Raw genomic sequence first — 21971 nt, 5'->3', positions numbered from 1 at the left:
AGTCTCCTCTTCCTTTAAGGACATCAGTCACTGGATTGAAGACCCACTCCAAACTCATGGTGATTTCTTCTGGAGATCCTTAACTGGTTACCTATGCAAAGCCCTTTATTCCAAGTAAAGTCACATTCTGAGGTTCCGGATGGACATGAAGTTTGGGGGGCCACTAGTCAACCTACTACACTGTAGGATACAAATAAAGTTTCAAAGGAAAATTAAAAAATCTTTTTGGAGTTTCCATGAAGGTTGGAGGGGAAGCCCAGAGGCTGGGAGCCTGGAGAAGAGCCCACCTTTAGAGTCTAGAAATGAAAACATTTGTCCACACAGAAACTTGCATAGTAACATTCATAGCAGCACTGTTCACAATAGCCAAAATGTGGAAACAACTCAAATGTCCATCAGTGAACACATGGGTAAACAAAATGTGGTATATATACATTCAGTGGGATATTATTCAGCCATAGTAAGGAATGAAATTCTGATACATGCTACAATATAAACCTTAAAGACATTATGCTAAGTACAATAAGCCAGATACCAAAGGACAGATATTTTATGATTCCACCCTATGAGTGTTGGGCTGCACACAACAGGTCTACAAGGCCTGCACTTGCCTAGCTTTAAGAACGAAGAAAGAGCCCGGAGTCATCAACATAGACATCAATGGTTTAATGGATAGGGGGTTCTTATAGTTATCCATTTTATACATATTAGTGTATATATGTCAATCCCAATCTCCTAATTCATCACACCACCAACTAGTAAGAACCTGCTGTATAAAAAATTAAATAAAATTCAAAAATTCAAAAAAAAAGCTGGGTTACACGCACACACACACACACAAATAATAATAATGGATAGGGGGGATCTTACATGTCTGAAGCAAGGTCCCGGAGCAGCTCCCCACCGGAGCAGCTCCCCACCGTGTGCAGCTGACGGTGGGCAGGACATAATGGCAGTCTTCGCTGCGGGGAGGGGTGGGGGGGTTTTAATTACCAGTTATAGGGGCACGCCCCTCACTGCCCCTTTGATAAGAACAATCACTAGCTGGGGCCTGGGGCAAGTACGTAGGAAGGTCAGTCATGTGCTTAAGATATAGGTGAAGCAGGCACTGGTCGGGCAGGGGAATATACAGAGAGCAAGAGAACAGCCATCTCGAGTGGCCTGATCATACAATGAGGTACCTAGAATAGGCAAATTCATAGAGACAGAAGATAGAATAGAGGTTACCAGGGGCTGGGGGGAGGGGGGAGTGAGGAGCTGGTCTTTAATGAGTCCAGAGTTTCAGTCTGGGGGATGAAAAACTTCTGGAAATGGATGGTGGTGATGGTTGCACAACATTGTGAATGTATTTAAATATTTATTTTTTAAAAAACATTTATTTATTTATTTATTTTGGCTGAGCCAGATCTTTAGTTTCGGCATGTAAACTCTTAGCTGTGGCATGCATGCGGAATCTAGTTCCCAGACCAGGGATCGAACCCAGGCCCCCTGCAATGGGAGCGAGGAGTCTTAGCCACTGGACCACCAGGGAAGTCCCTGTGAATGTATTTAATGCCACTGAATTGTACACTCAGAAATAGTTTAAATGGTACATTTTATGTTTATGTGCATTTTACCATACAAAACAACTGCACTAGAATACCATTTCTCACCTATCAGGTTAGCAAAAATGAAAAAGCACAGAAATGTACTCTGTTGGTGAGGTGGCGGGAAAGCAGGTCCTCCCATATTTTGCCAATGCAAACTGGTATAACCCTTACTGAGAGGACTCTGTCCTTACTAGCAAAACTACATTTGTCTTTACCTTTTGCCCTAGCAATCCCACTTCTAGGAATTTACCTTGAAGATATACCCCCCAACAATATGAAAATACATATGCTCCTGGTTACTCATTGCAGCATGGTTTGTAATTAGAAAATATTGGAAACAGTTTAGATGCTCATATATAAAAGAGTGGTTAAATAAAAGTCCATCCATACATCTCTGTGAACTGATATGCAATGATTTCCAGGATATATTGCTAGGTGAAAAATGTAAAGTGCAAAAGAGTATCTATAGTATGTTAAAGGAGTCTAAGAATGCAACATGCGTGATTTTGAATTTTCTTTTGCTATTAAGGCTATTATCAGAACAATTGATAACGCCTCTATATAAGGTTTGTAGATTATAGTATTATTTCCGTGTTACTTTTCATATTTTGAAAACTGTGCTGCGGATATGTAAAGGAATTCATAGTTCTCCCCATAGTAAAGGAAGATTGTCACAAGCATTAACTGCAGTGATTCATGTACAGAATTTAGCACAAAATATTCAGTAAATACAGGGAATAACATCATTGGGAATTTGGTTACAGGGAAGGGTGTCACTGAAGGTGGTGGGTTTTAAGAAACCACCACCTTCACCCTCAACCTCAGAAACACCAGCTTAGGCCCAGAAAAGACACAGGCTTTGCCACTTTGCCATAAATTACTCCAAAGGGGCATCCAGCTCATGGAAGCACTTGCCCCAGTTCGAGGAAGCAAGATTACAACATCCCGGGCACCGTACATCGAAGCTACAGTTCCTACACCAAGTGGTGGGTGTTCCAGTTACAGCGTCTGAGATGGCTTTATCCTTCCGCGGTTACAAAGAAAACTAACATTAAACACAATCAAACTCAAACGGACCACAGTTCATTATGTGTCTGCCACGTGCTGGGTCCTGTTGAGGGTGCAAGACCCTCGAGATAACCAGGACGGCTGAGCGCGAGCCCAAGGTCAGGTTAAAATGTTGGCCTGCCTGCAAAGCCCAACTTCTTCCAAGTCTGCTCTGAGGGAGATTGGCTGGTTCTCAGGCTCAAAGAAAACGGACCTAAAACCATTAACCTAAGACATTCTGCAGAAGGGTGAAAAACTTAAGGGTGTTTGTAACGTTTTTGCCCGGCCACGACGTATATAACATGTCCCTGGTTCTGTAGGAGAAAATCGCATCGCTGCCTGGCCGCCTTACTTGGAGATCATAAAAAAAATAATTCCCCAGGGGCAGCCAGCCAGGTTCAGCGGCTGGAAGCTGCGAACACCACGGCCTCCTGGCTCAGCTTTTGGCTCAGGCCCTGGGCCTGTAGCTGGGCTCTGGGGTTCCGGGGGTGTCCGCTGGCCGGGGTCTGGGGGGCTGGTTCTCCTGGGTGCGGAAGGGCGGGTGCGGCGCGGCCCCGGGCTCGCCCCAAGAAGCCTGCGATCACTTCCAAGTAGCGGTATCAGTGGGCTCCGGCTCATCGCCTCCCAACACGGGGAGACAAAATGGCGGTCGTGTGGGGGCAGGGAGGGCGAAGCTACATACGGGTTCCATGCCACGCTAGAACTACCACTCCCAGGACGGTCTGGGTCGAAGGCGGGAGGCCGAGGAGAGCGCTAGCGTCGCTAGGCCCTGTGTCCTCCCGCCCCCTAGTGGAAAGTCTCTGGAATGCGTTGTTTGCTCCGGTCCGCCCCCCAGACCTTCCTCGCAACTGGCCGACGGGAATCGTAGTTCTTCGACGACAGAGTTGAACCTCCTTCGGGCCTTACGAAACTACACTTCCCGGTGTGGTTTCGGCGCCTGCGCACAAGGCCGCGGGGAGTACTACGGTTCCCGGCAGGCCCTGCGACGCGCGCAGCTGCGTGCTGACGCGCATAGTTGGTCGTGCTGACGTGCAGCGCGGCCCAGGCGGGGTGCGAGTGGCGCAGTCGGAGTCCGCTGCGGCCCCGGAGGAAGCGAGGAGTCGGCGGTGTCGGCTGAGGCGGGCGGACCGGCGAGGCAAGGCGGCGGCTCCAGGCACCGAGGGACTCAGGAACTCGAGCAGCGGCAGCGGCAGCACCTCTCCCCCTCGGAGGCGGCGGGCGGAGGCGGCGGCGGCGGGTGAGAGGGTGAGGGAGCGCGCGAGTCGGGTGGGGGAGGGGCGGCGGCCCCGGCGCAAGGCCAAAGCGCGCGGAGAACGGTTCAGGCCGCCGCGCGCACGCGCGCTCGCCGCCCCTAGCTCGCGCGCGGACGTCCTTGCTTGTCTGCCTCCCCTCCCCCCTCCTCGCGGTTCCTGTCGCGCGCGGGCTTTTATTCCCCCCTCCCCCATGGCAACGGCGCGCGCTGCCGACTGCACTCGGGCTCGCGCGCGCTCTCGAGGGGGGAGCGCGCGACTCGGCTTCTCGCCTCCCCGACGCGTGCGGCGAGGAGGCTCTCCTGCAGCTGTCTTTGCCGACATTTTCTCGGCGAGGAGGGGGCTGCGGCGGCCGGGGCCCGCTGCCGGCTCCCTTCCCCCGCGCTTCTCCGGCGTCCGGCCTACCCGTCCCTCCCGGGGGCCTGGGATCGGGCCCGGAGCCTCCCATACTATGGGGCGCCGCGCAGCTCCCTCCCCCATTTCTCAAGGCTGAAAATAGGCCTTGGCCGCTCAGGCAATGCAGAGAAGGCCTTGAACTAGATTCCCGGGAGAGTTAGGCAGTTTGGATTCGTTACTGTATGCCATGAGGTATTAGGAAGAGAAGGATTCTAAACGTTTAAAAAAAAATTCACGTATTTGGTCTAGGTATGTAAAGGCAGATCACATGCTCTTTTGTTTCTTGCACTTTTTCATCGTCTCCCCCAAAGTTGTGTTACGGCTCGGGAGGAGGCTGCCAGCCCTTCCTTGAGAAAACGCTGGACTTTGTCATTATTTGGCGCACAACTTTTCTAGGCCTTGGTTTTCACTTAGACGCTTTTCTAAGATATCTTCTGGGTCAAAAATTGAAGAAGTGTTGTTTCCTCTTGAGTGTGAGTCTAGGTCTCTTCCTGAGCTAGTATTTTAGCTTCTGGGGTTTCTTAGTGTCCCCTCAGCTACTACAGTGCCCCAGTGCTGAGCTTCTTGTGCTTATTACTTTTGTCCATTTTCTTGCACACTCTCCTCCCTTTTTGGTGCGTTTTTTTTCTTGAATACCATAATACTGAATTTCAAGACCCCCTTCTGTCTGGTTAGTTGGGCATCGTGATAATTTTCCAACAGAAAAAACTCCTTTTTGTCTTTTTTTTTTTTGCAGCTTTTACTGTCAGCCTTTAGCTTGGGTGATTTTTGCATACCCACAGTCCGCGGACCCCAGTTTAAGTATTTTTATTTAGGTTTTGGTGATTTGTGTTTGTGTTGTTGATATACTTCTTGGTCCATCCATCCTTTTAGTGTTTTGAGCACTGTCTTAGATGCTGTGGTATTTCTGTTTGGGGTTTTCTTTTTTCCCCTTCTTTTTTGGCTCATTCCGTAAAAGTTCTTTAGTCTGTTGTGATTTAATACCCTTTGCTTAGCAGCTGCTGGTTATCCTTCTCCAGGGAGTGGGAGGATTATTGTGTGAGGTGGTATGGAAGTGTGGGTGAATGGTTAAGCTGAGGAATTGATTGCAGGTCAGAAGCATTCTGCAAGGGAAGCAGAAACTGGGTAGGGTATAGAGAGCCAAAGAAGGCCTAGCTTTAGAATAAGGAGGAGAAAATTTGAGAAAATAAAAGTGAGGGTTGGAAGATTTCTTGTGCTGTAAAGAAATTTTTCATTTCTTTGCACAGTTCTACTTGCCTTTCATAGATTTAGCATCATTTGTCATTCCTTTAACCCAGTATGGTTATTTCGTTTTGTTTTGTTTTCAGATCTCTAGAGTCTGCAGCTGGGATTGGGCAGGGACCCAGCCTTAGAGTTGGGGGGTAAGGGGCTCCAAACTGTTCTAGAGTTGGGCTAGCTCCCTTTCATTCAACATCTCCCTGTATGGGGTGGGGGTGGCAGGCTTTAGTACATTCTTCCAGGTATTTGTATGATGTTTTTTTCAGAATTTTTAAAATGAAGCCTTTTCTTTTATCCAGTTCTATGTTTTTCCCCTCTACTTTCACTAATCTCTCCACTTTGTTCCTTGAGTTCTTTCCTGGGATCATTTTCCCTCACACATTTCCCCATGTGAAACTATCTCGGACAGGATGAGTTGGAGAAAAAAACAGAGTACATATAGCTGGAGAAAGGAATAGAGTGTACGTAGCCAAGAAATCTAATCAGTAAAACTAAGGTTAGAGGGCTCTTCAGAGTCATGCTGGGGTTGGAACAGATTGAGAGGATAGAACCTGGTAGGAGGCACGTGATAACACTTGAGAGGGTTAAGGAAGGGCTGGAAGAGAAAAACTAGGAAATGAGATAACGGGACTGTTAGGGAAAGCTGACAGTTTGACATTAATGAAAGTGAGGTATAAAGAGTGGGGGTTTTGTGAGTAAGTGTAGGGGAAGGAATGTAGAGAAGGTATGGGGACAGTTGGAATAGAGGAGGCTGGTTTGGTGTATTTAGAGCATTGAGTTGAAAATGTAATATTTTACAGGAGCTAGTGAGAGTTGGGTGAGCCCCAAACCATGTGAGAAATCCTATTGGGAAGGAAATTGAAGGAAAATGATCAGTCAGGATAGTTGATTGGAAATGGCCCCTTACTTGAGAGGTGAAGTATAAGAGGATTACATATCCAAGGTTCACGTGTTTCTGATGTGCATGCTGGCCTTTATCCTGGGCCACCTTTTGGATATCTAGGGGCTGTTCAGTCAGATTGTATTCATAATTTCTGGCTACCTTTAGGGTAGCCTGAAATGCTTAGGTCAGTTCTTGAAGAGTCTAGACTTGGACTGCAGGCCTTTGGGTGCCACAGATCTTCGTTTGGTGTTTGTTGTGCCCTGTTTGGAGGCCTCTGTCAGTTGCCAGGGGTTAGGAATTAGAGTAGTTGGTGAAGATACCAGTTGTGTATATTGGGGCTAAAGGAGAATAAAGAGATAGAGTGGAGAAACTTGGGAGAAATGGGATCTTTGTTTTGGGTGGAAACAGGAAAGCTAGGTGAAAGCAGGAGTGGCTCTTGCACATTGTGGGGAAAGGCTGTAAGAGCTGGGCTATGATTTGGTGGAAAGAAAGCAGTGTTGGAAGTATGAAGAACAGGTTTTTTTAGGAGACCAGGAGGATTATGCAGCTAAAGGAGGTTTAGTGTGGAGAGACATGTTGAAGTAGGGTTGAAGAAGAGCAGGGATTTGGGTGGTGGTAAGTGGCTAGTTTGGGGCCAGGGGCCTGACCCGTGTCTCCCCGCTCCCCTTCAGGAGCGGTGGTGCCCCACCCCGGGCACGGGGCCATGTACAACGGGATCGGGCTGCCGACGCCCCGGGGCAGCGGCACCAACGGCTACGTCCAGCGCAACCTGTCCCTGGTGCGGGGCCGCCGGGGTGAGCGGCCTGACTACAAGGGAGAGGAGGAACTGCGGCGCCTGGAGGCTGCCCTGGTGAAGCGGCCTAATCCTGACATCCTGGACCACGAGCGCAAGCGGCGCGTGGAGCTGCGATGCCTCGAGCTGGAGGAGATGATGGAAGAGCAGGGGTGAGGGAGGGCTGGGGGAGAGCCAAGCACTGAGTGAGTGCAGAGCTGGGGGAGTTAGGTGGGATGTAGGGAGCTTAGGGCTGGTTGAAAGAGGCCTGGAGAGGATTTGTAGGAGGGGAGGAGGTAAAGGAGCTAGCAAATTGAAAGGAGTTAAGGGACAGTTCAAAGTGGGAGATGAGGAGCCTGTGTCTGGGATATAAAAGGGAGCCTTTTATGAGTTATTTAGATGGAGGCACATGGGGAAAGAGGGGGGCCATTGAGAAGCAAATATGTGCTTTAAGGGAGAGGTGGGGAAGCAGACCAGGGAAGAGACAAGAGCTAGCTAGGTAAGCTGATATGTGTTGTCATTGGTAGAGAAAAGGAAGGTAAATGGATTTAAGGATTGAGGCCTTGGACAGTAGCAAAGGCAGGAAAACAGGAATTGGAATAATACCCGGATAAAAAGGATCATGGGTTGGATAGGGAATTGAGATTTTGGAAAAGGAACACATTAAGGCAGAAAACCTTTTAGAGCAGTGGTTTTCAAACTTCAGCAGTGGCGCCCGTTTCATATAATGCATGTTACTTTGGAATCCCAGGAAATGAAAGATTTGTTCTTGTTGATTGGATTTGGGGAGGAACACCTGGAACTCTGCCTGCTTAACTTTCCTCTCTTGGCCCCTGGAGTGTAGCATGTTTAAAATCCACTGTTCTAGAGGGTGTAGTCAGTGGAGGGAAGAAAGATGACAGGAAAAGAGCAGGATTTAATAGAAGGGCCCTTTGGGTGACAGTGAGTGAAAAATTGTATGTGTGCATGGAAAGGGAAGGGATCCTGCTGGGAATGAGGGAACTGTAAACCTGGGACTGGGGAGAGTGTCTAGTCAAGCTCTAACCCTGAAGGCTTTTGTTCTCCAGGTACGAGGAACAGCAAATTCAGGAAAAAGTGGCGACCTTTCGACTCATGTTGCTGGAGAAGGATGTGAACCCTGGGGGCAAGGAGGAGACCCCAGGGCAGAGGCCAGCGTGAGTGTTTCCCTCTCTCGATTTTCTCTGGACTCTACTCTGCTATTGCTGTTCTCTCTGTTTAGTTTGGACTTTCTCCTTGCTTTTGTCTTCATTTTCTCGTGGCTGTTTGTGTGAATATGACTCTGCATTTTGTTCTCTATGTCCTTTAGACCTTTGACCTTTTCTCCTCTAGGGTAACTGAGACTCACCAGTTGGCAGAATTGAATGAGAAGAAGAACGAGCGACTCCGAGCTGCCTTTGGCATCAGTGATTCCTATGTGGATGGCAGCTCTTTTGATCCTCAGCGTCGTGCTCGAGAAGCTAAGCAGCCAGTTCCTGAGCCACCCAAACCTTACAGGTACACAAGACCAAGAAGCCAGTGTCAGTTTCTCTTCCTAATTCTAAGCACTCTGCCTCATTTTTTGTGTGTGGACTATGTCTTTTCAAATTCTTGAGATTTTGTTCTTCTGAAATTGAAATGTCTAAGAAAGTTTGTCTTAGCACCCATCTCTGCCATTTTTCATCTTTCCTCAGCCTTGTCCGGGAGTCTAGCAGTTCTCGCTCACCAACCCCAAAGCAAAAGAAGAAGAAAAAGAAGAAAGATAGAGGACGGTAAGTTAGTTGGAAAGCTCTTCTAGTAGCCAGAGGACCAAACCTGTCATGTTTTTTCTCTGTCTCTGGCAATAGGGTATTTTTATTTCTAGGAAGTAGGAGAGAGTTGTCAGAAAAGTCAGGGAAGAGGGAGTTACCATTCAGGTCTCATCTGGTAGAAGAAATAATGTGTGCTGCTTCAGTGGGAAGGGTTGATTCTGTACCTCTGCAGAACTGATCAGCAGCATTTTGGAGTTATGTTGTTTTTTCCATTTTGGGGTTTGTTGCTATATAATAGGAGGGAGGTACCTACGCTTCTTGGAGAGTAAATAAATTCTAGGCTTAGATCGGCACATTGGTGCTATTGGAGTTGTTCTGTGCTTTAGAAGCCTTTTTGGGGATGGATTATAAGTGGGTGGGCCAGGGAAGGAGGTAGGCTGAATGACCTTGTTTCTGAACCCATGTTTAGCAGGTCAGAGAGCAGCTCTCCTCGACGAGAAAGGAAGAAGAGCTCTAAGAAGAAGAAGCACAGGTATGAGGTGGGAATATATGGAATAATTGGAGAGGTTTGGTGAGTCCAGGTCTAGATAAAAAAATAATAGTTTTACTTACTTTTTACCAACAGGTCAGAATCTGAATCCAAGAAAAGGAAGCATAGGTAAGAGCTCTTTGTGGCATAGGGAACATAGTGGCACATGGAGCGGTGAGCCATTGCTTGATGGCCTTGCTGGCTCTTTGGGGGTTTTTTTTTCCTTGGAGTAAAGCTCAGTTCCTTGATCTTCTACTGTCAGTAACTCAGTTCTTTCCATTTTACTTTTCATTTTCTTTGTTTCTTTAAAAATGATTTTTATTTTAAATAATTCTGCCTCATTTCCCAGGTCTCCTACTCCAAAGAGCAAACGTAAATCTAAGGACAAGAAGCGAAAGCGGTGAGTGAATTAGAGGGGAATTTGCTTAGCGAGTAGATGAGTGCCACCTGGGGATGGGGCAGGATCAGTCACGTCCCTGACTGGTAAAAGGTTGAAGGGTGGATAAGGGGAACCCAGTGCAGGTGTGACAGCACCCTGAGCTGTGGTGGTGGTCTTCCTTCAGGTCTCGAAGTACAACACCAGCTCCCAAGAGCCGACGGGCGCACCGTTCAACTTCTGCAGACTCTGCTTCCTCTTCAGATACTTCCCGCAGTCGGTAAGGGGTGGTCCAGGAGGAAGGGAGGGAAGAGGGACTTCTGGGTTAATCAATTTAATATTTATTGAGCGCCCACGGTGTGCTAGGCGCTGCACAGACCATTCGGAAGACACGGTCCCTGCCCTCTAGGAGCTGACAGGCTAAAGCAACAGGATGGACAGACATATACATTTCCCCTTCTCTTTTTTTTTTTGTTTATTGTTTTTTGTTTTCTTTTGTTTGTGATTTTTTGTTTTGTTCTGATATATATGGACTGCCAGAATAGGGGGGGTGGTGGTTTGTTCGTGGTGTCTGGGGGAGGAAGGAATCCTTACCCTGGCTTCCTTAATCGGGGAAGGCTTCCTGAAGGAGGTGGGCTCAGAGGTGAGTTGTGAATGAAGCGGGTAGGGAATGGACTGGGTGGAGGGTTTCGGGAGGTTTGGGGGAGGTAAATATAAAGGGGTAGAGGGAGAACGTTTTTGGGGATTGATGTTGAGAAGAGAAAGAGCAAAGTGAACTGGACTTGAATTTCAATATGAGTTACTTGAATCTTGTGAGTAAGAGAAGGCTTTTTTGGAAGAGGGTTATATTGAAGAAAGGTGGATGGGAGCTGGGGAGGGGGTTTTCTGTTCTCCCCTGAACTGATTTTCTTCCTCTTTTCCCATCCTCAATTACCTCTCTCAGGTCTCGAAGTGCTGCAGCTAAAACCCATACAACTACCTTGACTGGGCGAAGTCCTTCCCCTGCTTCGGGGCGTCGAGGGGAGGGAGATGCACCATCCAGGGAACCAGGTATCACCAACATAGGGCAGCCTAGTAGCCCGGAGCCTTCTACAAAGCAGCCTAGCAGCCCTTATGAAGACAAAGATAAAGACAAGAAGGAGGTATGTTCCTGAGTTAATGGATACTCTTTGGGTTGCAGGGCTGTGGATTCAGGATAGGTGTGTGAAGTTAAGGGAGAAGCAAGGTCTGGTTTTGTTTTCTGCATTCCTTTCAGTTATTTATAAAGTTCTCTTTTGTATCTGCAAATCCTTTAGAATTGTGGCTTTCAAACTTTATTGGGTGTTAATAGGTTTTACATCAATGTTCTCTTTGTACTTATAGGTTGATAGAACTGGAACAAAAAAAATTTTTTGAACTACACCTAGTCTTAAAATGTTTCTAGTATCAATTTCATTAAATGCTGGTTGTGGCTCATTAAAACTTATCAACCCACTGGGTTGCTGCTTGCAGTCTGAAAACACTACTTTGGAAAGATCTTTTCAGTACCTGTTCTTTTATACTTGCTATTAAAATTCAAATTCTAATCATGTTTTCTTACTTCAGCAATCACAATATAATTTTAATTGCTCTTTGCTAAATTTGTAGCTCTCCTGTCCGTTTTCCATGTTATCCAGAGTTGCTTTTCCAAACTGCAAGTTGGATCATCTCAGAAACTTAATTTACTTCCTATTGCTCTTGACTTTAATATTTAAAGCTTTTATAATTTAGTCTCTTTCTGTATTTTCCTGTACTTCATCCTGGTTTTATTCACATAAATCATGTAGTCAGATCTTTGTCTTTTTTTTTCGTATTTTAATATAGTTATTTTTTAAAGGTGAAGTCAGTCACTTTGGGGAACTGCTTTATCTTTCCATTTAAGAATACCTTTTTTTCTGCACTCAGCATTTTGTAATGGTTATCTGTTGTGAAATATAGTACATTAGTTTGCATTATGTTTTTTCTCTAGATAGAAGACTCTTGAGATTGTAGACTCTGTTTTCATATGTTTCTTACTGTGTTTTATATTATGTGATCTCTTGTTATTGAATGAATGTGATAGCCTGTGGTGAGGAAAAGGACCAGTTGGTATAATGGGGTGCATAGAGGAAAAGTTTCATAGGAAAGGGTGTTGGGATCTTACAGGTGATCGGAAGTTCTGGTGCTTACATACCCGTATCCTTACTCTCTTTTCCACTCTTAGAAATCTGCAGTTCAACCTAGCTCCTCTCCGGAAAGGAGCAGCACAGGGCCAGAACCACCTGCTCCCACTCCGCTCCTTGCTGAGCAATATGGCGGCTCCCCACAACCCCTTGCGACAACCCCCTTAAGTCAGGAGCCAGTGAACCCCCCTTCTGAGGCTTCTCCAGCCCAGGGCCATTCACCACCTAAGTCTCCTGAGAAACCTCCCCAATCTTCTTCAGAGAGCTGCCCGCCCTCCCCTCAACCTACCAAAGTTTCTCGGCATGCCAGCTCTTCCCCTGAAAGTCCTAAACCTACACCAGCTCCTGGGTCCCGCCGAGAGATTTCTTCTTCTCCTGCATCCAAGAGTCGTTCACATGGCCGAGCAAAACGGGATAAGTCACATTCTCATACTCCTTCTCGTAGAGTGGGGAGGTCCCGTAGTCCTACCACTAAGAGGGGGCGGTCTCGGTCTCGAACCCCTACCAAGAGAGGTCATTCTCGGTCCCGGTCACCTCAGTGGCGTAGGTCCCGGTCTGCACAGAGGTGGGGACGATCTAGGAGCCCTCAGCGACGTGGCCGCTCTAGGTCTCCTCAGCGACCAGGCTGGTCCAGGAGCAGAAATACACAGAGAAGAGGCAGGTCTAGGTCAGCAAGACGAGGCAGGTCACACTCTAGATCCCCTGCAACTAGGGGCAGATCTCGTTCTAGAACACCCGCCCGGAGGGGCAGATCTCGGTCTAGGACACCTGCCAGGCGGAGGTCACGATCTAGAACACCCACTAGGCGCAGGTCTCGGTCTAGAACACCAGCCCGGAGGGGCAGGTCTCGGTCTAGAACACCTGCTAGGCGCAGATCTAGGACCCGATCACCAGTACGACGGAGGTCTCATAGTAGATCGCTAGCCAGGAGAAGTGGCAGGTCACGCTCTAGAACCCCAGCCAGGCGTGGGCGGTCGCGCTCTAGAACCCCAGCCAGGCGTGGGCGGTCGCGCTCCAGAACCCCAGCTAGACGAAGTGGCCGGTCGCGCTCTAGAACACCAACCAGGAGAGGGAGATCTCGGTCTAGGACACCAGCAAGACGAGGAAGATCCCGTAGTAGAAGTCTAGTTAGACGGGGAAGATCTCACTCTAGAACACCACAAAGAAGGGGCAGGTCTGGCTCTTCATCAGAGCGGAAGAACAAATCCAGAACATCACAGAGAAGGAGCAGGTCCAACTCAAGCCCAGAAATGAAGAAATCTCGAGTTTCTTCAAGGCGGAGCAGGTCTCTCTCTTCACCAAGGTCCAAAGTAAAATCCCGCTTGTCTTTGAGGCGAAGCCTTTCAGGGTCCTCTCCACACCCTAAACAAAAGTCTCAGACACCACCAAGGCGCAGTCGCTCAGGATCATCCCAACCTAAAGCTGAATCTAGAACACCACTAAGGCGAAGTCGCTCTGGTTCTTCTCCACCTCCTGATCAGAAATCTAAAACGCCATCAAGACAGACTCATTCCAGTTCATCTCCTCAACCTAACCTGAAATCTGGAACGCCACCAAGGCAAGAGTCTGTAACAAGTCCCCAGGTAAATGAACAATCTGCAACACCACAAAGACAGAGCCGTTCTGAATCATCACCTGACCCTGAGGTGAAGTCTAGGACCCCTTCGAGACATAGCTGCTCTGGGTCTTCTCCTTCTAGAGTGAAATCTAGCACACCTCCAAGATGGAGCCGATCTGGGTCGTCATCTCCACAACCCAAAGTGAAAGCAGTAACGTCACCAATCCAAAGCCATTCTGGCTTCTCTTCTCCAAGTCCTAGTAGAGTGACATCTAAAACACCTCCAAGGCAAAGCAGATCAGAGTCTCCATGCTCCAAGACAGAATCTAGATTGTTGGAAAGACACAGCCATTCTAGATCCTCCTCTCCAGATACCAAAGTGAAACCTGGAACACCACTAAGACAAAGTCACTCAGGGTCTACTTCACCATGCCCCAAAGCAAAGCCCCAAACTCCACCAGGGCATAATCTTCTTGGATCAAAGTCACCATGTTCCCAAGAGAAGTCTAAAGATTTATCAGCACAGAGTTGCTCTGGATCTTTCTCCCTCTGTCCAGGAGTAAAGTCCTGCACACCACCCTCATCTCTGCAACAGAAAGGACAATCTCCAACTTCACCAGACTCCACATCTGGTACTTCAAGTCCAGAAATGAGACAGAGTCATTCTGAATCTCCATATCTGCAGACCAAATCTCAGACACCTCCTAAGGGTGGCCAGTCCAGGTCCTCATCTCCAATCACTGAGCTGGCACCCAGATCTCCAACAAGACAAGATAGAAGTGAATTGTCAGCAGGTCCTAGGCTGAAATCTGGGATGTCTCCTGAGCAGAGCGGGTCCCAGTCTGATTCTTCCCTATATCCTGCAATGGACTCTAAATCTCTTATGGGGCAGAGTAGATTGGAGCCTTCTGAATCAAAAGAAAAAACTGGCTTACTCCTTCAGGAGGATGTTACTGCATCATCTCCAAGACCAAGAGACAAATTGAGTCCTCCTCCTGTGCAGGATAGGCCTGAGTCCTCACCAGTACTCAGAGACACCCCTAGAACTCCATCAAGGGAAAGAGGTGGTGTTGAGTCATCTCCAGATACAAAAGACCGAAGTAGTGCATTAGCTAAGCCAAGCCAAGATGAGGAACTAATGGAGGTGGTAGAGAAATCTGAAGAATCCTTAAACCAGGTCCTGCCCCATTTGTCTCCAGAACTTAAAGAAATGGCTGGAAGTAACTTTGAATCATCTCCTGAAATAGAAGAAAGATCTGCCATGTCTTTGACTCTTGACCAAAGCCAGTCACAGGCTTCTTTGGAAGAAGTCCCTGCAGTAGCCTCAGCTTGGAGCGGGCCACGCTTTTCTCCAGAACATAAAGAACTATCTAACTCTCCTCCCAGAGAGAATAGCTTTGGATCACCTTTAGAATTTAGAAACTCTGGCCCTATTGCAGAAATGAATACTGGATTTTCTCCTGAGGTTAAAGATTTGAATGGACCTTTTCTTAATCAGCTGGAGACAGATCCATCTCTAGATGTGAAAGAACAATCAACAAGGTCCTCCAGACACAGCAGTTCTGAGTTATCCCCAGATGCGGTGGAAAAAGCAGGAATGTCTTCAAATCAGAGTGTCTCTTCGCCAGTACTTGATGCTATACCTAGAACACCCTCAAGGGAAAGAAGTAGTTCTGCATCTTCTGAAATGAAAGATGGTTTACCCAGAACTCCCTCAAGGAGAAGCAGGTCTGGGTCTTCCCCAGGACTTAGAGATGGGTCTGGGACTCCCTCAAGGCACAGCCTGTCTGGGTCGTCTCCTGGAATGAAAGATATACCTAGAACACCATCCAGGGGAAGGAGTGAATGTGATTCCTCTCCAGAACCAAAAGCTTTGCCTCAGACTCCTAGGCCAAGGAGTCATTCTCCATCATCCCCGGAGCTCAACAATAAGTGTCTTAGCCCCCAGAGAGAAAGAAGTGGGTCAGAGTCATCAGTTGAACAGAAGACTGTGACTAGGACTCCTCTCGGGCAGAGATGTCGGTCTGGATCTTCTCAAGAACTTGATGGGAAACCCAGTTCATCGCCTCAGGAGAGAAGTGAGTCAGACTCTTCTCCAGATTCTAAAGCTAAGACACGAATGCCACTTAGACAAAGGAGTCACTCTGGATCATCTCCAGAGGTCGACAGCAAATCCCGGCCTTCTCCTCGGCGTAGTAGGTCTGGCTCATCCCCTGAAGTTAAAGATAAGCCAAGAGCAGTACCCAGGGCACAGAGTGGTTCTGATTCCTCTCCTGAACCCAAGGCTCTTGTCCCTCGGGTCCTTCCAAGACGAAGCAGATCAGGTTCATCAAGCAAAGGCAGAGGCCCTTCGCCTGAAGGAAGCAGCAGTTCTGAGTCCTCTCCAGAACACCCACCCAAATCCAGAACTACTAGAAGAAGCTCTAGGTCATCACCAGAGCCCAAGACCAAGTCTCGTACTCCACCTCGCCGTCGCAGCTCTCGATCATCTCCTGAGCTGACTAGGAAGGCCAGGCTCTCCCGTAGAAGCCGTTCTGCATCATCCTCACCAGAGACCCGCTCTAGAACTCCCCCAAGACGCCGAAGAAGTCCCTCAGTGTCTTCCCCAGAGCCAGCTGAAAAGTCAAGATCCTCACGCCGGCGGCGTTCAGCTTCATCTCCACGCACTAAGACAACTTCAAGGAGAGGCCGTTCTCCTTCACCAAAGCTTCGTGGGCTGCAGAGGTCCCGTTCCCGCTCGAGGAGGGAGAAAACCAGAACAACCCGTCGTCGAGATAGGTCTGGATCTTCTCAGTCAACCTCTCGGAGAAGACAGCGGAGCCGGTCAAGGTCTCGGGTTACTCGGCGTCGCAGGGGAGGCTCCGGTTACCATTCAAGGTCTCCTGCTCGGCAGGAGAGTTCCAGAACCTCCTCTAGACGCCGAAGAGGCCGCTCTCGGACACCCCCAACCAGTCGGAAGCGTTCCCGCTCACGCACATCACCAGCCCCATGGAAACGCTCCAGGTCTCGGGCCTCTCCAGCCACTCACCGGCGATCCAGGTCCAGAACACCCCTGGTTAGCCGACGGAGGTCCAGGTCTCGAACTTCACCAGTCAGCCGGAGGCGATCAAGGTCCAGGACATCAGTGACTAGACGAAGATCTCGATCGAGAGCTTCCCCAGTGAGTCGAAGGCGATCTAGGTCCAGAACACCACCAGTAACCCGCCGTCGTTCAAGGTCCAGAACACCGACTCGCCGACGCTCCCGTTCTAGGACTCCACTAGTGACTCGGAGAAGGTCCAGATCTAGGACCCCACCAGTAACCAGAAGGCGATCTCGAAGCAGAACCTCCCCTATCACTCGCAGAAGATCAAGATCCAGAACATCCCCAGTCACCCGAAGGAGGTCAAGATCTCGCACGTCTCCGGTAACTCGAAGGAGGTCCCGCTCTCGAACCTCCCCAGTGACACGCCGGCGATCAAGGTCCCGAACTCCTCTAGCTATTCGGCGCCGCTCTAGGTCTCGAAGCCCATTGTTACCACGCAAGCGTTCTCGAAGTCGCTCACCACTTGCTATTCGCCGCCGTTCTAGGTCCCGTACTCCACGAACAACTCGGGGCAAACGGTCCTTAACAAGATCTCCTCCAGCTATCCGCAGGCGTTCTGCATCTGGAAGCAGTTCTGATCGTTCACGTTCTGCTACTCCTCCAGCAACGAGAAATCATTCTGGTTCTCGGACACCTCCGGTAGCGCTCAATAGCTCCAGAATGAGCTGCTTCAGTCGTCCTAGCATGTCACCAACTCCTCTTGACCGCTGTAGATCACCTGGAATGCTTGAGCCCCTTGGCAGCTCTAGAACACCCATGTCTGTCCTGCAGCAAGCTGGTGGCTCCATGATGGATGGTCCAGGTCCCCGAATTCCTGATCACCCGAGAACATCTGTGCCAGAAAACCATGCTCAGTCCAGAATTGCACTTGCCCTGACGGCTATCAGTCTTGGCACCGCTCGGCCTCCTCCGTCCATGTCTGCAGCTGGCCTTGCTGCAAGAATGTCCCAGGTTCCAGCTCCAGTGCCTCTCATGAGTCTCAGAACAGCCCCAGCTGCCAGCCTTGCCAGCAGGATTCCTGCAGCTTCTGCAGCAGCCATGAACCTGGCCAGTGCCAGGACACCTGCCATCCCAACAGCAGTGAACCTGGCTGACTCAAGAACGCCAGCTGCAGCAGCAGCCATGAACTTGGCCAGCCCCAGAACAGCAGTGGCACCTTCGGCCGTGAACCTTGCTGACCCTCGTACCCCCACAGCCCCAGCTGTGAACCTGGCAGGAGCCAGAACCCCAGCTGCTTTGGCAGCTTTGAGTCTCACGGGTTCTGGCACAGCCCCGACTGCTGCAAACTATCCGTCCAGCTCCAGAACACCCCAGGCTCCAGCCCCTGCAAACCTGGTGGGTCCTAGATCTACACATGCCACAGCTCCTGTGAATATTGCCAGCTCAAGAACCCCTCCAGCCTTGGCCCCTGCAAATCTCACTAGTGCTAGAATGGCTCCAGCCTTGTCTGGTGCAAACCTCACCAGCCCTAGGGTGCCCCTCTCTGCCTATGAGCGCGTTAGTGGCAGAACCTCACCACCGCTCCTTGACCGAGCCAGGTCCAGAACCCCACCATCTGCCCCAAGCCAGTCTAGAATGACATCTGAGCGGGCTCCCTCTCCTGCCTCTAGAATGGTACAGGCTCTCTCACAGTCAGTTCTTCCTCCAGCTCAGGATCGGCCTAGGTCCCCTGTGCCATCTGCTTTTTCTGACCAGTCCCGATCTTTGCTTGCCCAGACCACCCCTGTAGCAGGGTCTCAGTCCCTTTCCTCCGGAACGGTGGCAAAGACCACATCCTCTGCTGGTGACCACGATGGCATGCTCTCTGGCCCCATCCCTGGGGTGTCCCACCCAGAGGGTGGGGAACCAACTGCCTCTGTGGAGGCCCAGCAGCCTTCCGCTTTGGCTGCCCTGCAGCCAGCAAAGGAGCGGCGGAGTTCGTCCTCCTCATCCTCCTCTAGCAGCTCCTCTTCATCGTCGTCGTCCTCGTCCTCGTCCTCCTCCTCCTCTGGCTCCAGTTCTAGCGACTCGGAGGGCTCTAGCCTTCCCACTCAACCTGAGGTAGCACTGAAGAGGTGAGGGGACTTTTAGAACTCTTCTACGGGGAAGGTTTTGGGGATGGTTGGTGGGGGTGGGGAGGGAGAAGCCCTATCCAGAGGTTCTTTGCTCTCTGAGGAGGTATGGGGACCATGATCCTTAAGCTGGGGGTAGAAGAGAATGCCGGGGTGGGGGTTAACGGGGGGGAGGAATGGGACAGGTGAAAGTCTCCGAAGGTTAATTCTCTAGAGGATAATGATAAGTTTTCCGTCTCTACAGAGGACAGAACTAGAGGAAATGGACTTAATTTTACAGCAGGAGGGATGGCAGTTAGACCTCAAGAGGAACTCCCTGGGCTGGAAGGATCTTCAGAGGTCATCCTATCCCTCTCCCTGCCTCCAGGCAGGACGGCCCCTCCCCCAGCCAACCCACACACACACAGGCCTCCCCACGCTGTGGCTCTCCTCTCTGAGGACGGAGAGGACGGAGACCACCCAGCTTGGCTTCTACACCTGAGCCCAGGGACCTTATTCCTCCATCAGGGACATTCTTGAGGTTTAACCTTGATCCCTTTTGCTGTGGGCCCCAGCCTGTTGCGTTAGCAGAGGTTGGGTCAGTTGGGGCCACTGCTCTCCAGAGAATGCACTCACTGGCTCTTGGCTTGGAGAGCTCCCAGGGCCTTTCTCAGGCACCCCTCCCCCACTGCCCTTCCTCCAGGCCAAGGAAGGTAGGGTTGGGGCTGGGGCAGCTTGTCTCCTTGTGACGCCCTCTTCTCCCACAGGGTCCCCAGCCCCGCCCCAGCCCCAAAGGAGGCTGTTCGAGAGGGCCGTCCTCAGGAACCTACCCCAGCCAAGCGGAAGAGGCGTTCTAGCAGCTCCAGTTCCAGCAGCTCCTCCTCTTCTTCATCATCCTCTTCTTCCTCTTCCTCCTCCTCCTCCTCCTCTTCTTCCTCTTCTTCATCTTCCTCTTCTTCCTCTACTTCTTCGTCCCCCTCCCCTGCTAAGCCTGGCCCTCAGGCCTTGCCCAAACCTGCAAGCCCCAAGAAGCCACCCCCTGGCGAGCGGAGGTGAGTGCTGCCTTGCTTGAGAAGGAAGGGGTGGGGTGTGACCCTGGGGTGTGAGATCCCTGCTGGACTGTGGTGACTGCTTGTACAGGAGGAGTTGGGCTCTCCTCTCCCTGCTTATTACTCTGTTGTGCCCTGTTCTGGCAGAGGGCTGTGTCATCCAAGTGGGTGCTCAGGCCAGAATTGGGGAGTCCTAGGTTCCTTCCTCTCCCTGCCCATGACATGCAGCCTGGTCCCAGGTTCCAGGGATTCTAGCTTTTAAGTCTCCCCGTTGCTACTGCCAGGGTCTGGCCACCGTCATCTTCTCCCGACTCTGTCCACAGCCTCTTCCCTGTTTCCCTGCCTCCACGCCATTCTCTTCCACACGTAGCCAGAGGGATCTTTCTAAAACGCCCATCTGGTTACTCCCTTCACTCCACAAATCCTTCCGGGACGCCCTGTGGCCTGCAGGATAAAGCCCTACCTCTGCGGGAATGGCGTGTGAGGCTCTTCACCAACTGGCCTTGCCTGCCCTGTGTTCTCCTCTCCTGCCCGCCCCCACACATGCCCTGTGCTCCAGCCACACTCAGCAGCGCCTTGCAGTCTAAGGAGAACCCCATGCCTTTGGACATGCTGTTCCTCCTGCCTGGAATTCCCTTGTCCGCCTGGTGAACTCCTCGTTCTGCAAGACTCCGCTCAAACAGCACCTTCAAGAAGACTACCCTGCCCCTTCCCTGCCCTGCCCCATGTCTCCCTCCCCTGGGTCCCCAGACCCCATGTACATCTGTCCTGCGGGGCTGCTTCCCACACGTGGGGCCAAGCGAGCCTCCCTTGGCCTTCCTTCACCATCAGACTGAGCCCCTGCAAGGGCAGGGACTGTCTTTATCTTTGCCTCCCCCGCTGCACCCCGTGCCCCGCCTGTTGGGGTACTCGGTGGATGGTGTGCGGGCGGATGGGTGAGTGAGCGGATGAAGGTGGGTCTGAGGTTGGCCCTGCGTGGTATGAGGTTTGGTGGTCAGGACCTGGGGCGGGGTGGGGGTGGTCCTGAGTGCTGGCTTGTGGGTTTGAAAGAGTGTGGCACTATGGGGACCTACTCTGATCCCCAGGTCCCGCAGCCCTCGTAAGCCAATAGACTCCCTCCGGGACTCCCGGTCCCTCAGCTACTCGCCTGTGGAGCGCCGCCGCCCCTCACCCCAGCCCTCACCGCGGGACCAGCAGAGGTAGGGTTGCCAGTGTGTGCTGTCCTGCCAGTAGCCCAGTCTGGCTGCCACTGATTTCTGCAAAATAAGTTCTAAGGCTCCAAGGTACCAAGGGTTGGTGGCGTCCTGTGTGTGGTCTCACACCTGTCCTTCATTGTAGCAGCAGTGAACGGGGTTCCCGGAGAAGCCAGCGTGGGGACAGCCACTCCCCGGGCCACAAGCGCAGGAGGGAAACGCCCAGCCCCCGCTCCGTGCGGCACCGTTCCTCCAGGTATGTGTCTGTCACACTCTAGGGCTGGGCTCACTTCTGAGAGCTCCAGAGCTTGGCTGGGGCCTCTGCATTGATTATTCTCTTCCATTTCAGGTCTCCGTGAATCTTTTTGGGGGAATTCCACCATACCCCAAGTTCTGGAGCCACAGGATGTGCCCCCTTTCTCCCCAACAGAGCCGTGGGAGGAGGTCTTTGTCTGCCCTCCCCCCCCAACCCTGGCAGCATCCTGCGGGGAGGGCTCCCTTCTTTCCCTCCCTCTTCCTTTTTTTTTCTTTGTTCTGTGAAATGTTAATCTCTGTGAGTTTTTCCTGGTTCACATGTTTTGGGGGGTTTGGGGTGGGTGGGAATGAGAATGGGAGTTGCGGGAGGGGAGGATAGTTTGGGACTCCCAGGTCTTGACTCAAAGGATCTGGGAGGCACTGCCCCCCTTTTAGCCCCGAGTTCTTGGGGGGATGATGGTTTGGTACTTGCGGACCTGTGTGAGGTATACCCAGAAAAAAGGGGCAGGAGTTGAAATTGGTTGGCTCCTCCTGGCCTCCCAGTGAGGTTGTGGCCCCCTCCCCCCCAACTTTTCTTCACGTTTCTTAAAGGCATTTTGGTTTTTTAAAATCTGTACAGCAAGAGCAACTTTTTCTGTCAAATAAAAATGAGAAATGCAGGAATTGGTCTATAGATCGTTTATTACGGGTGGGGAGAGTTAGTTAGGAGAGGAGCTGCCCTTATTCTGTGGCTGCATCCCCCCTGCAAGAGGCATACCTTGGAGGAGCCTCATGGGGTGGCTCTAGGCTGTG

At 50.7% G+C, this 21971-nt stretch overlaps 2 protein-coding genes across 3 annotated transcripts; both read left to right on the top strand.

The window, feature by feature from the left end:
• Nucleotides 1-3278: 3278 nt before the first annotated feature.
• On the top strand, nt 3279-10906 carry LOC309644886 (uncharacterized protein; the record flags this gene model as incomplete). Its single annotated transcript, XM_082429154.1, has 13 exons — nt 3279-3289; nt 3472-3558; nt 3614-3873; nt 7076-7349; nt 8244-8351; nt 8527-8691; nt 8868-8945; nt 9394-9456; nt 9550-9582; nt 9803-9853; nt 10017-10109; nt 10196-10472; nt 10773-10906. The coding sequence occupies 12 exons, from the start codon at nt 3279-3281 to the stop codon at nt 10236-10238; spliced, it is 1266 nt and encodes a 421-aa protein (XP_082285280.1). The 3' UTR covers nt 10239-10472; nt 10773-10906.
• On the top strand, nt 10838-21094 carry LOC309645182 (serine/arginine repetitive matrix protein 2-like). 2 transcript variants are annotated; one of them, XM_082429911.1, is made up of 6 exons: nt 18566-18706; nt 18948-19042; nt 19450-19734; nt 20055-20684; nt 20817-20930; nt 21070-21094. In XM_082429911.1, the coding sequence occupies exons 2-4, from the start codon at nt 18966-18968 to the stop codon at nt 20380-20382; spliced, it is 690 nt and encodes a 229-aa protein (XP_082286037.1). In that variant the 5' UTR covers nt 18566-18706; nt 18948-18965; the 3' UTR covers nt 20383-20684; nt 20817-20930; nt 21070-21094. The 2 variants fall into 2 exon arrangements, with proteins under 2 accessions (XP_082286036.1, XP_082286037.1); XM_082429910.1 differs by lacking the exons at nt 18948-19042; nt 21070-21094 and adding an exon at nt 10838-10971 and having other exon boundaries at nt 12051-18706.
• The last annotated feature ends 877 nt before the right edge of the window (nt 21095-21971 follow it).

Source organism: Balaenoptera physalus (assembly GCF_965194825.1).
Source record: "Balaenoptera physalus genome assembly, chromosome: 16".
Classification (NCBI taxonomy): Eukaryota; Metazoa; Chordata; class Mammalia; order Artiodactyla; family Balaenopteridae; genus Balaenoptera; species Balaenoptera physalus.
The sequence above is the reverse complement of the archived record's forward strand: the minus strand, read 5'-3'. Positions and strand labels throughout refer to the sequence as shown.